General features: G+C 38.7%; 1 protein-coding gene across 1 annotated transcript; it reads left to right on the top strand.

The window, feature by feature from the left end:
* The first annotated feature begins 11,296 nt into the window (after positions 1 to 11,296).
* On the top strand, positions 11,297 to 12,559 carry LOC110745903 (F-box protein At4g35733-like). Its single transcript, XM_021946061.2, has one exon. It carries the CDS (start codon positions 11,462 to 11,464, stop codon positions 12,557 to 12,559), a length of 1,098 nt encoding a protein of 365 aa, XP_021801753.2. The 5' UTR covers positions 11,297 to 11,461.
* The last annotated feature ends 351 nt before the right edge of the window (positions 12,560 to 12,910 follow it).

The raw sequence follows: 12,910 nt of genomic DNA, 5'->3' as shown, positions 1-12,910 counted from the left end.
GAGACCACTGAGCAGCAAAGAATTTTGCAAAGAGGAATGGATGTAATGACTTTGCAAATATTTGCCCGAGTGTACATAAGCTACATATGATGGATGAGTACGAATGTCACATGACTTTGTGCATGCCACTAACCGAAGAAGCTATTAGCAAACTACTCATTGCTTCTCAATATAGATAATATAGAGCGAGAAATTTTACTTTGAAATTTTTAGTAGTTGTTGATAAATAATTTGGGTAATCGGTACATTTTAATTTTACATATTAGATGTTTCCAAATCCCTCAATGGATAATGATTGATCGAGGATGTCACATGGTGTTGGATGTGCCACTGTCCCATGATGATATGAAGACAACATATTTTGTAGTTTTGATTAAGTAGAGCAAGAACTTGGAAAAAGGAAAGTAGTCGAATCTACTGGTTAGAATTCCAATTAGTCCTCTTAGTAATTCTTTTTTATTTCATTAATAATATGTTAAGTCAGTCAATTTCAATCACTTTCATAGTGAACAATTTACTCTTAGGTAGGTCAATTTCTTTTTACAAATTCAGTAATGTATATCACTAATCTTTTTTACCCTATTTACCGGTGGAAACAGAAGAGTAAGAGGAGAAGAAGAAGAAGGAGGAGGAGGAAGAAGAAGAGGCAACCGAAGGAGAAAGAGAAGGAAGAAGAAGAGGCACCGAATGAGAAAGAGAAGAAATAAGAAGAGGCACCGAAGTAGAAAGAGAATTAAGAAGAGACATAATATATATAGAGCCGAAATTGTTAGTAGTTGTTAATAAATAAGACATGTTCTCCAGGGGTTCAATTTTGATTTCTTTGAGACCACTGAGCAGCAAAGAATTTTGCAAAGAGGAATGGATGCAATGACTTTACAAATATTTGCCCGAGTGTACATAAGCTACATATGATGGATGAGTATGGATGTCACATGACTTTGGGCATGCCACTAACCGAAGAAGCTATTAGCAAACTACTAATTGCTTCTCAATATAGATAATATAGAGAGCGAGAAATTTTACTTTGAAATTTTTAGTAGTTGTTGATAAATAATTTGGATAATCAGTACATTTTGATTTTACATATTAGATGTTTCCAAATCCCTCAATGGATAATGATTGATCGAGGATGTCACATGGTGTTGGATGTGCCACTGTCCCATGATGATATGAAGACAGCATATGTTGTAGTTTTGATTAAGCAGAGCAAGAACTTGGAAAAAGGAAAGTAGTCGAATCTACTGGTTAGAATTCCGATGAGTCCTCATAGTAATTCTTTTTTATTTCATTAATAATATGTTAAGTCAGTTAATTTCAATCACTTTCATAGTGAACAATTTACTCTTATGTAGGTAAATTTCTTTTTACAAATTCAGTAATGTATATCACTAATCTTTTTTACCCTATTTACCGGTGGAAACAGAAGAGTAAGAGGAGAAGAAGAAGGAGGAGGAGGAAGAAGAAGAAGAGGCACCGAATGAGAAAGAGAAGAAATAAGAAGAGGCACCGAAGTAGAAAGAGAATGAAGAAGAGACATAATATAGATATAGAGCCGAAATTGTTAGTAGTTGTTAATAAATAAAACATGTTCTCCAGGGGTTCAATTCTGATTTCTTTGAGACCACTGAGCAGCAAAGAATTTTGCAAAGAGGAATGTATATAATGACTTTGCAAATATTTGCCCGAGTGTACATAAGCTACATATGATGGATGAGTACGGATGTCACATGACTTTGGGCATGCCACTAACCGAAGAAGCTATTAGCAAACTACTCATTGCTTCTCAATATAGATAATATAGAGAGCGAGAAATTTTACTTTGAAATTTTTAGTGGTTGTTGATAAATAATTTGGGTAATCGGTACATTTTGATTTTACATATTAGATGTTTTCAAATCCCTCAATGGATAATGATTGATTGAGGATGTCACATGGTGTTGGATGTGCCACTGTCCCATGATGATATGAAGACAGCTTATGTTGTAGTTTTGATTAAGCAGAGCAAGAACTTGGAAAAAGGAAAGTAGTCGAATCTACCGGTTAGAATTCTGATGAGTCCTCTTAGTAATTTTTTTTTATTTCATTAATAATATGTTAAGTCAGTTAATTTCAATCACTTTCATAGTGAACAATTTACTCTTAGGTAGGTCAATTTCTTTTTACAAATTCAGTAATGTATATCACTAATCTTTTTTACCCTATTTACCGGTGGAAACAGAAGAGTAAGAGGAGAAGAAGAATGAGGAGGAGGAGGAAGAAGAAGAGGCAACCGAAGGAGAAAGAGAAGGAAGAAGAAGAGGCACCGAATGAGAAAGAGAAGAAAGAAGAAGAGGCACCGAAGTGGAAAGAGAATGAAGAAGAGACATAATATAGATATAGAGCCGAAATTGTTAGTAGTTGTTAATAAATAAGACATGTTCTCCAGGGGTTCAATTCTGATTTCTTTGAGATCACTGAGCAGCAAAGAATTTTGCAAAGAGGAATGGATGTAACGTGTTGAGAGATGTTGGCGAGGACGCCCTACGTCCGGGTGTGCTGGTGGGCACTCTCACCGACCCTTTCAAGTTTATTTGGCAACTCAGTAACTCTGCGGGTAAGAGAAGAAAAGAAAGATTTCTTTTGTAAATTTATTAACATATTATTATTATTTAATTGGCTTTTTCTGTCTTTTCTTCTTTTACTTTATTGGTGGTCTAGAGATAAATAAATATGGTTTTCTTTGCTTCCAGGGTTTTGAGATTGTAGTTATAGGTGGCGAAGCAGAAATGTTCGAAGTATTCGAAGAATTCACTGGGACTCCATTTGTTTTTCCCGAAGTCAAAACATAAATTTTATAAGCGGTTTGGCAAAGGACGCCGGAAAGACTTGGTTTGAACTAGGGCGATTGGATATAGGGTTTTCACTATGAGAGTATTTATTAGGTTCAGAACTTATTACCTTTGCCTAGAGATAGGTGAGGGGTATTTATAGGGGGAGAATGAGAGACCAAGATATTTATGGGAGATATCTTCTCTCCTGTCCCCCTGGCCTAAGTCACATTTAATGTTCCATTTTCAATCACCCTACTTCTTGACAGGGGTCAGGTGGTGAGGTGATAGGCAAGCAAGGATGGGAGGTGTATTAAATGATCTCTCTCTATCACCAACCTGTTCACCCAGAGAATGAAGGATAAGGCAACATCTGGCCAAGGACGGGACGAGCATACACCGACCTTTCCCTCTTGCCTCCAGGGTATTGAGATTGTAGTTATAGGTGGCGATGAAGAAATGTTCGAAGTATTCGAAGAATTCACTAAGACTCCGTTTGTTTTTCCCGAAGATATATCAAGACATGAATTTTATAAGCGGTTTGGCAAAGGATGCCGGGAAGACGTGGTTGTAGTAGTGGCCTATGAGTTGAGCAAGGTAAACATTGATTACAAATATTGTGGTGTCAATTTAATTTATTAATTGATTAAGAAATTGAAGAAGGAAATAAAAAACTTTTTTTTTATTTATTTTGTTTTGTTTTTGCGCTGCAGGAAATTGCCTCATATCTCAGGGACAAAGGGAAAGAGAAGACGGCGGAACAATTCAGACCCAGAGAAGGAAGAGCCAAAGAGAAAGAGAAGACGGTGGAACAAATTAAGGAACATGCCGAAGAGACACAGGCACTTATGTAGAAAGAAGAGGCTAAGAAGGACAAAGAGGCACAGACACATACAAACCGGAGGAACAAAAGCTGAGCAAGCCATTTAGTCTTTTTCATTATAATTTGCTAGACAGAATTGCGTTTTGGCTTTTGGATGAAGCAAACCATTTAGTCTTGTTCTCATAAAAAAATGAATATTGTTAACTTTTTTATGGTCCATCCGATTCCTAAGTTCCCAAAAATTTAATCTTAGATTTTTTTTTTAGCGTCGTAGGGAATAGGCAGCATTTGGTCGCCTCGTTCGTACCGCGTCCCTCCATGGCGTAGCGAAAGTTGTCCAGATGGTCGTACAGGTCGGTCATCCCATCATATAAGGGGATCTCTGGAGCCTTCGAATCTCCAACTACTCGAGCATCCAGTAGGTCTTGAGTATATGGTAGGGGAATTTCCTCCTCGGTGAATTTCGGTCCTCTGGGCATCTTGAATTTCTCTACTTGTCCGAGTCGATCCCAGACACTTCTCAACTCACCAGTAGCCAGATTTCTAAGTTTGGAGGTGATGCCATCATCTTCTTCCTCGGTGTCCTCGGGGTTGGCCTGAGTTTTTCCTTTACGGAGATTCCCTACCAGGCGCTCATTGTGTTCTCGCCAAGCCTTCTTCTCCTTCAGTATGTTCCTTGCGTCGATCGCTTTCCACCTTGGTATCTCAACCTCCGTTGATGTAGAGGAGGCTCTAGCAGTATCCATAGTGCCAGTTAGTTTTGGCAATTGTTGTGCATGCATCATGTTTGCCAGCTCGGCATGGTTTTTCTGCAATATCTCGTTTTGCGTGCGAAGGTTGTTGCTGAGATTTTGAACGTCCTTTACGCCTTTTAGAATCCGGCTAATCTTTTCTTCCAGGTTCCTCAGACGACCTGACCTCGGTCTTTCTTTCTTTCACCTCTCAACACCTCTTCCAACCGCGCTCGTGGAGGCCTTCTTTTTGAGGTGGTGATTTTTCAACATGGCTTGATTTCGCTCGCGTCCGTGCTCGGATGGATGAGGGGATGTAGCTTCTGTTCGTAAAGAAGTTATTCCCACATATGGCGCCAAATGTGTATCCTTCCTGTATAAGTGACGTGGATTTTAGGCATGGACCTAGGCTCATATCTGACCCCGTGGTTGAGCTATCTCCGAGGGTTAGATATGCACACTTAGAACAGTATCAGAACAAGTGCAAACTGGGTTTGATCCCAGTTGAGCCCTCTCCGATGGTTAAGTCAGAAACTTGTTTGAACTAGGGAGAATGGATATAGGGTTTTCACTATGAGAGTATTTATTAGGTTCAGAACTTATTACCTTTGTCTAGAGATAGGTGAGAGGTATTTATAATGGGAGAATGAGATACCAAGATATTTATGGGAGATATCTTCTCTCCTATCCCCTGGCCTGAGTCACATTTAATGTTCCACTTCCAATCACCCTACTTCTTGACAAGGGTCAGGTGGCGAAGTGACAGGCAAGCAAGAATGAGAGATGTATGAAATAATCCATCTCCATCACCAGCCTGTTCACCCAGAGAATGAAGAATAAGACAACATCTGGCCAAAGACGGGACACGCATCCACCGACCTTTCCCTTTTTCCAGGCTGTTTCATTAATGCTCATCTGGTTTGGGACATGGTGCACAGTGGTCGAGTCGATGACTAAAGACATCCGATCACTGGCCCAACCCCTGTTCTGTCCTAGTCTGCCTGAGGAGCCTACTGCCGAGGGTATCATATGTGGTCGGGTCGATATATAGGTGACCTGGTCCATTGGCCACGTGGTCTCCCCTGGTGGGCTCGGCTTACAGTGATTGTATGAGCCATTAACAGGATATAACGTGTTGAGAGATGTTGGCCATGACCCCCTGGGTCCGGGTGTGCTGGTGGCCATTGTCACCGACCCTTTCAAGTTTGTTTGGTAACTCAGTAACTCCGCAGGTAAGAGAAGAAAAGAAAGATTTCTTCTGTAAATTTATTAACATATTATTATTATTTAATTGACTTTTTCTATCTTTTCTTCTTTTTCTTTATAGGTGGTCTAGGGATAAATAAAGATGGTTTTATTTGCTTCTAGGGTATTGAGATTGTAGTTATAGGTGGCGATGCAGAAATGTTCGAAGTATTCAAAGAATTCACCAGGACTCCGTTTGTTTTTCCCGAAGATATATCAAGACATGAATTTTATAAGTGGTTGGCAAATGATGCCGGGAAGACGTGGTTGTAGTAGCGGCCTATGAGTTTAGCAAGGTAAACATTGATTCCAAATATTGTGGTGTCAATTTAATTTATTAATTGATTAAGAAAATGAAGAAGGAAATAAAAAACTTTTTGTTTTTGGTTTATTTTGTTTTTGCGTTGCAGGAAATTGCCTCATATCTCAGGGACAATATTGGATTTCGAGGTATGATTGCTGGGTTAGTCAGTGGCTTTGTAGACATTCACCAGAAGAAACAGATGATGTTGATGTATCAGTATGGATGTGACACAAGTTTGGGCATACCATTGACTCAAAAAGCAATTAGCAATCTCCTTATTGCTTATCTAGAGAAGGAGGAGAAAGCATAGGCTGCTGCTGGTTCTTCAAAATCATAAGGTGGAAAGCATTGATAGGGCAAGTGCCAAAAGATTGCTAAGAGAGCTGAGAACTGAGAAGCAAGAGCAAGAGCCGGAAGAGGAAGAGCCAGAGCCGAAGCCGGAGGAGGAAGAACCAGACCCAGAGAAGGAAGAGCCAAAGAGAAAGAGAAGACGGTGGAACAAATTAAGGAATAGGCCAAAGAGGCACAGACACTTATGGAGAAAGAAGAGGCTGAGAAGAAGGACAAAGAGGCACAGACACATACAAACCGGAGGAACAAAAGCTGAGCAAGGCTCCAAATTTCACAACAATAAATAAATAAGCTTTCATGCGAGACAAACTATCAACTCTTTTCCATTATAATCTGCTAGACAAAATTGCGTTTTGGATTTTGGATGATGCAAACCATTTAGTCTTGTTCTTATAAAAAAATGAATATTGTCAACTCTTTTTGTGGTCCATCCGATTCCCAAGTTCCCAAAAATTTAATCTCAGATTTTTTTGTTTTGGTTTTCGTTGTTTGCTATCTTTTTACACTTGCTTTGATAAAGAAAATTTGGATTTGTATAGTGGTGGATAAAGCCTTTGTGATTCTTGAGCCACCACCACTTGCCGTGTATGTGGCTTTGTACAAGGGAATTTTGTGTGCATGCGTTTTTTGTTTTCTTTGCATGAGTATATGCTCTTCTCATTCCAAAATTTTAGATTTTTGTGGTTCTAGAAAGAAAAGAATTTCTACAGCATCTGCTCTCTAAAATTTTATATTTATGCAGCAGAGTCAGGCAGATAGACAAAAAATCTTACATATTAAGTACATGCTACTTGCTAAAACAATAGTTGATATCTAACCTCAATAACTAGAAGCAAACATAGTGGCAAACCTTCATCAAAAACATTTGTACCTAATTTAACTGCAGCATCATGGTCACCCGAAACCAATTCTCCTTCATTGAGCTCACGACTATCATTGTTCCCTGCAAATCCACCAAACAAACCCATTTAAATCCTGCTCCAATCCAACCATACCAATCTTTTATCTAAAAATGCATATGAGAATCCAGAACATACCATCAGCTCCAAACTCAACACGTGTGTTTGGAAAACCCCTGTCATATGAATATCATCAGCATTGGCTTCTAAGTTGGAATAACCAAACAAATAAATATCAATAAGCATTGGCTTCTAAGGGAAAGCAATGTGAGAACGAGAAAACCATTTTGGGGTGGGAGGGGGATTTTCAGGCACATTATTGTTGCTGCAGCACTCCGTGTTGCCGGTTTACAAAAGAACCAGTTCACTGCTTTGAACTAAAGTACAAAACTAAGTGTCTAAAACTTTGAAATATCATCAATTTTGTAGTTCCAATCCAGAAGATGAGGATAATGGGCAGAACACTTGAAATGAAAGTGAGTTGCAGTTATATGCACACATAAAAATAATAATAGGAATTGCAATGTCACAGCTGAAACTGCAATGGGTTTCTGAGGAACGTCTTCTATTCTTTAGACTATCCATTCATTTTCATGTGCAAAAAGCTCTTCTTGAATGGGATTCTGAGAAGCACTCACTTGGGTTTCATATGTTTCCAAATTATCAGCCTGAAAATAATTTTTCCAACCAAACTTGAAATTACTCCACCCAATATCAAAGAGATAATAGATTTCAAAACACCAATTGTTAGCGAGATCCTAGTGTAATTAGGAGATTTACTTCCTAGTATATTAGGATTCTATTTATTTCCCTTTTGTATAGATTTTATGTAATTATGACTTTATCTTATTTCTTAGTATAACCCTGCTAGGGTTTGTAATCTTGTATTATAAATACCTCCTTTCGGAGAATGAAATACAACCTGAAAATATTCTACCCATATTGTTTGACTTGGCATCAGAGTCAACTTTTTTGGTGACCTGTGTTTTGTGCCCACCCGTGTTCTAGCCCTAAATATATGTATATTCCTACATGTGCCGTGTGTGCCCTCTTGGGTTTGTGTGTTGTGTTGTTGTGTTCGTGCCTGTCTTCGTGCATCTGCCGTAGTTGTGCCTTTGCTATGTTCCGATGTGTACTCTGTCGTGTTAGTGCCTCTACCCCCACGAACCACTCGTGGGAAACCTAAAGTACAATATTCTCTTGATATACATGCCAAGTCTAAATATCTCATTAGCCATTATGTGTCAACTCATCGTTTGTCTAAGTCATATGCATCATATTTGTGTCAATTATCTAGTGTATGTGTGCCAACCAAGTTGCAGGATGCTTTATCTAACCCCAAATGGATGGATGCCATGAATGTTGAAATGAATGCCTTGAACAAGAATAAAACATGAGATTTAGTTCCTTTGCCACGAGGGAAGAAAGCTATTGGATGCATATGGGTGTTTACTTTGAAGCATAAGGCTGATGGTTCCATTGACCGTTACAAGGCTAGATTGGTAGCAAAGGGTTATACTCAAAACTATGGAGTGGATTATTTGGAGACCTCTGCTCCAGTGGCAAAGCTCAATACTGTGCGTGTACTATTGTCCCTGGCTGCTAATTGTGACTAGTCCTTATTGCAATTTGATGTCAAAAATGTGTTTCTACATGGTGACCTCAAGGAGGAGATTTACATGGATCTCCCTCCTAGTATTCCTGTAACCTCTAAGGAGGGTGGTGTGTGTAAATTGCGGAAGTCCTTATATGGATTGAAGCAGTCTCCAAGAGTGTGGTTTGGGAGATTTGCAGCATCTATGAAGAAATTTGGGTATGTGCAGAGTAATTTAGACCATACTTTGTTTCTAAAGAGTCATAAATGTAAATTGAAAGCTTTAATTATTTATGTTGATGATATGATTATGACTGGAGATGATCAGGCAAAAATGCAAAATCTTCAGAAGTATCTGGCTTCCAAGTTTGAGATGAAGTCATTGAGTGATTTGAAGTACTTTCTTGGGATTGAAGTTGCTAGATCTAAACATGGTATCTTTCTGTCACAAAGAAAATATATTTTGGATTTATTTGCAGAGACTAGAATGTTGGATTGTAAACCAATTGATACTCCTAGTTAACAGAATCATAAGTTGGGGTTGTATCTTGATCAAGTCCCTACAAATAAAAAGCGTTATCAACGACTTGTGCGGAAATTGATTTATTTAGCTCATACACATCCTGATATTGCATATGGAGTGAGTGTAGTGAGTCAGTTTATGCATTCTCCTAGTGAAGATCATATGGGTGCTGTGATGCGCATTTTGAGATATCTGAAAGGGGTTAATGTTTTGCAAGTATGGTCATACAGATGTGGAAGGGTATACAGATGCTGATTGGGCTAGTTCAGCCACTCATAGACGTTCTACGTTTGGGTATTTCATGTTTGTAGGTGGTAATCTTGTTACTTGGAGAAGTAAGAAATAAAAGGTGGTGTCTCGATCTAGTGCTAAAGCCGAGTATCGTGGGATAGCTCAAGGCGTATGTGAGTTACTATGGTTGAGGACATTGTTGAGAGATCTTGGTTTTGGGCCACAGAAACCTATGGATTTATATTGTGATAATAAGGCTGCAATTGCAATTGCCCATAACCCGGTGCAACATGATCGTACAAAGCATGTGGAGGTTGATCGAAATTTCATTAAAGAGAAGTTTGATGCAAAGATTGTTTCCTTCCCGTTCGTCAGTTCTGAGTATCAATTAGCCGATGTCCTTACAAAAGTTGTTTCTTCCAGTATCTTTCTCAACTCGCTTGACAAGTTGGGTATGCGCGACATCTTTGCTTCAACTTGAGGGGGAGTGTTAGCGAGATCCTAGTGTAATTAGGAGATTTACTTCCTAGTATATTAGGATTCTATTTATTTCCCTTTTGTATAGATTTTATGTAATTAGGACTTTATCTTATTTCCTAGTATAACCCTGCTAGGGTTTGTAACCTTGTATTATAAATACCTCCTTTCGAAGAATGAAATACAACCTGAAAATATTCTACCCATATTGTTTGACTCCAATAACCACAACAATTTTAAATTTAATCAGCCCAAGACACAGACTAGAATGAAGAGAATGAAAGAGGTACCGGTGAGAGGGAAGAAAACCATCTCACGTGCTATAGTACCAACCAGCATTCAGGTCCTGGTAAAATCCACTACCGGCATGGAAATAAAGCTGAGAGCTTTCGTCCCAAACAAAAGCGTCGTGGGAGTTTAGGGCTCTGTGTCACTCAGACTTGAACTCGAACCGGGTTTTATTTAATTGGAGATTGCTCGAAAGAATAGAATTCAGGACCGTCTGCATAACGCGAGTATGAAGATAGACTTGGGCTTAATTTTGTGCCTTGTATTGGTGGGGCCATTCTTAAGCCCATTAAAATTATAGAAACTTTGACATGCACTTTTGAAAGGGTAATGCTAGGCTTACCACATTTTTCACACCACATTTATACCACCTCTCTAATAGAGGTGGAGCCCACCAATACAATGGGGCCCACCTCTATTAGAGAGGTGGTATGAATGTGGTATGAAAAAAGTGGTAGGTCTAGCATTTTCCCTTTTGAAAATCAAATTATATGGGCCATCCAATACTTGACCCAAAAATCAAATTATGAAATTCAAACTTTAACATGCACTTTTGAATATCAAATTATATCAAATCACCACAATTTAACGAGAATATAATATTTTATCACTTAATATTTGCCTTCCAAATAAAGCCAATATTTACCGTACTTGATTCTCTTGCCATTGAACGAGGAAATAAACAAACAGTATATTATAATAACAAGTAGGAAAAGAAAACGAAAATATTGCAATATTATATTATTATTGCCTAATTACTTACAATTTTGAGTTCTATACATACAAGAGGACTTGTGCTAATGTGTTATCTCTTCTCTATCCGCTTCATATATTTTATAAATAGCCAGGAATATCTTAGGGTTGGTTTCTTGGTACGTACAATATTTTGTTTCTTCTTCTTCTTAATTTGGAGTGCTTGTTCGTTTTGGTGTCATGTACCCTAATAATAAGAAGCGTCGTTGTGGGAACATGGCCGCTGGTGTTGCCTTCAAATACAGTTGCAGTAGGTACATATCATCATCAGAATGGGCAAGTCTTCCTCTGCTGCCCGTGTTTTTGATTCTAGATAATTTGTTTGAGCCCATTGACCATGTTTCTTTTGCTGCCGTCTGCAAGCAATGGCGTTCTCTTGCAAAAGACTATAATCAAGCAACACAGCGGTGGCGGCAAAACAACCTACTTCCCATGCTCTTGATCCCTAATGAATATGAACGCCAAGGCAGCGGCAGCGGCAGCAAGAATAGCCGCCACATAACGAAAACGAACCACCGAAAAGCATTATACAGCATTGCTGAAGGCAAAATCTACAACAATATTGGATTGGAAGTGCCTTTTAAAAAGAGGTCTTGTGGCTCTAGCCACGGTTGTTTTGCCACAATAGAATCCGTCACAGACCAAGGTCCGATTATAGCACTCCGGGACCCTTTCAGAAATCCGGCATCGCCCATTCTTCTCCCTCTCTTGGAAGTCCGACCCAGAAGACACGGCACATGTTTCTTCGAATTTTATATCAGAAAGGTTATACTCTCTGCTGACCCTGTTTTGAATCCAGATAACTATGCGGTTGTAGCAATGTTCCGTAAATCTAATCTTTTGGCTTTCATCCATATGAAAAGAGGTCAGGGCCAAAAAGATTGGACTTTGATTAGGACCCCATTTCCGGTCACTGATGTTATATCTTACAAAAACCAAGTCTACCTAGTTGGATATCAGGGAGATATTATGTCATTAGATGTTGATAACCAAGCTTGTTCACGAATACGAATAAAGCCACTTACACCTCTGTTCGAAAACTTCCGAACTCATAGATCTACAAGATATCTTGTAGAATCAACCAAGGGAGACTTAATGCATATCGAAAGAGTTTGTAAACAAACACAAGGGGCCTACAGGAATGTTATGACTGAAAGCTTTAGGGTTTATAAGGCGGTGTTCGACGACAAAGACGGATCTATTTTACAACAAGTTGAGGTGAAAAACATTGGAGATGATGCCTTTTTCATAGGTGATAATCATTCCGTCTCTGTTTTGGCTTCCAACTTTCATGGATGCCAGTCAAATTCCATATATTACACCCATGATTTCTCATCGTCGTATTTTGTTTACGGAGACTATATCCAATATGATGCGCTATACGACGATATGCCATGTCGCGATATGGGTATCTTTAATTTAGAGAGCGGAACCATCACACAACATTTCTCCTTAGATCCTTATTCTGATTTGCAGGGGTATATACCGCCTGCAGTCTGGGTTGTACACCAGTTTAATGGACTCTGCTAGCTAGCTTCTTACAATTAAATTAAATTTTCATGTGATTTCATCCACGTAATGCACTGCACCCTTTTTTTTTTCTTTTTCTTTGGGTTGATATGATTTACGAATTATTTTCAACTATATGTTTTTATAGTTGAAAATAATTCACAAAAAGAAAGTAGAAAACAGGAACTTACTTTCTATGACTGAATTGTAAGTCAAGGAACCTCAACTATATTGTTCTGCATGTTGAACGTGATCAGAGGCTTTACTACTTCTTCCAAATTTTCCGCTTCTTCTCCGATTACTTGTTCTCCTTCTCCACTCGCACTTTCTTTTTGCTTCTTATTCTTACCATTGATGGTCATCACTCTCTCA

Source organism: Prunus avium, chromosome 5 (genome assembly GCF_965620075.1).
Source record: "Prunus avium chromosome 5, drPruAviu1.hap1.1, whole genome shotgun sequence".
Classification (NCBI taxonomy): Eukaryota; Viridiplantae; Streptophyta; class Magnoliopsida; order Rosales; family Rosaceae; genus Prunus; species Prunus avium.
Note: the sequence above shows the minus strand (reverse complement) of the source record. Positions and strands in the feature narration are given on the sequence as shown.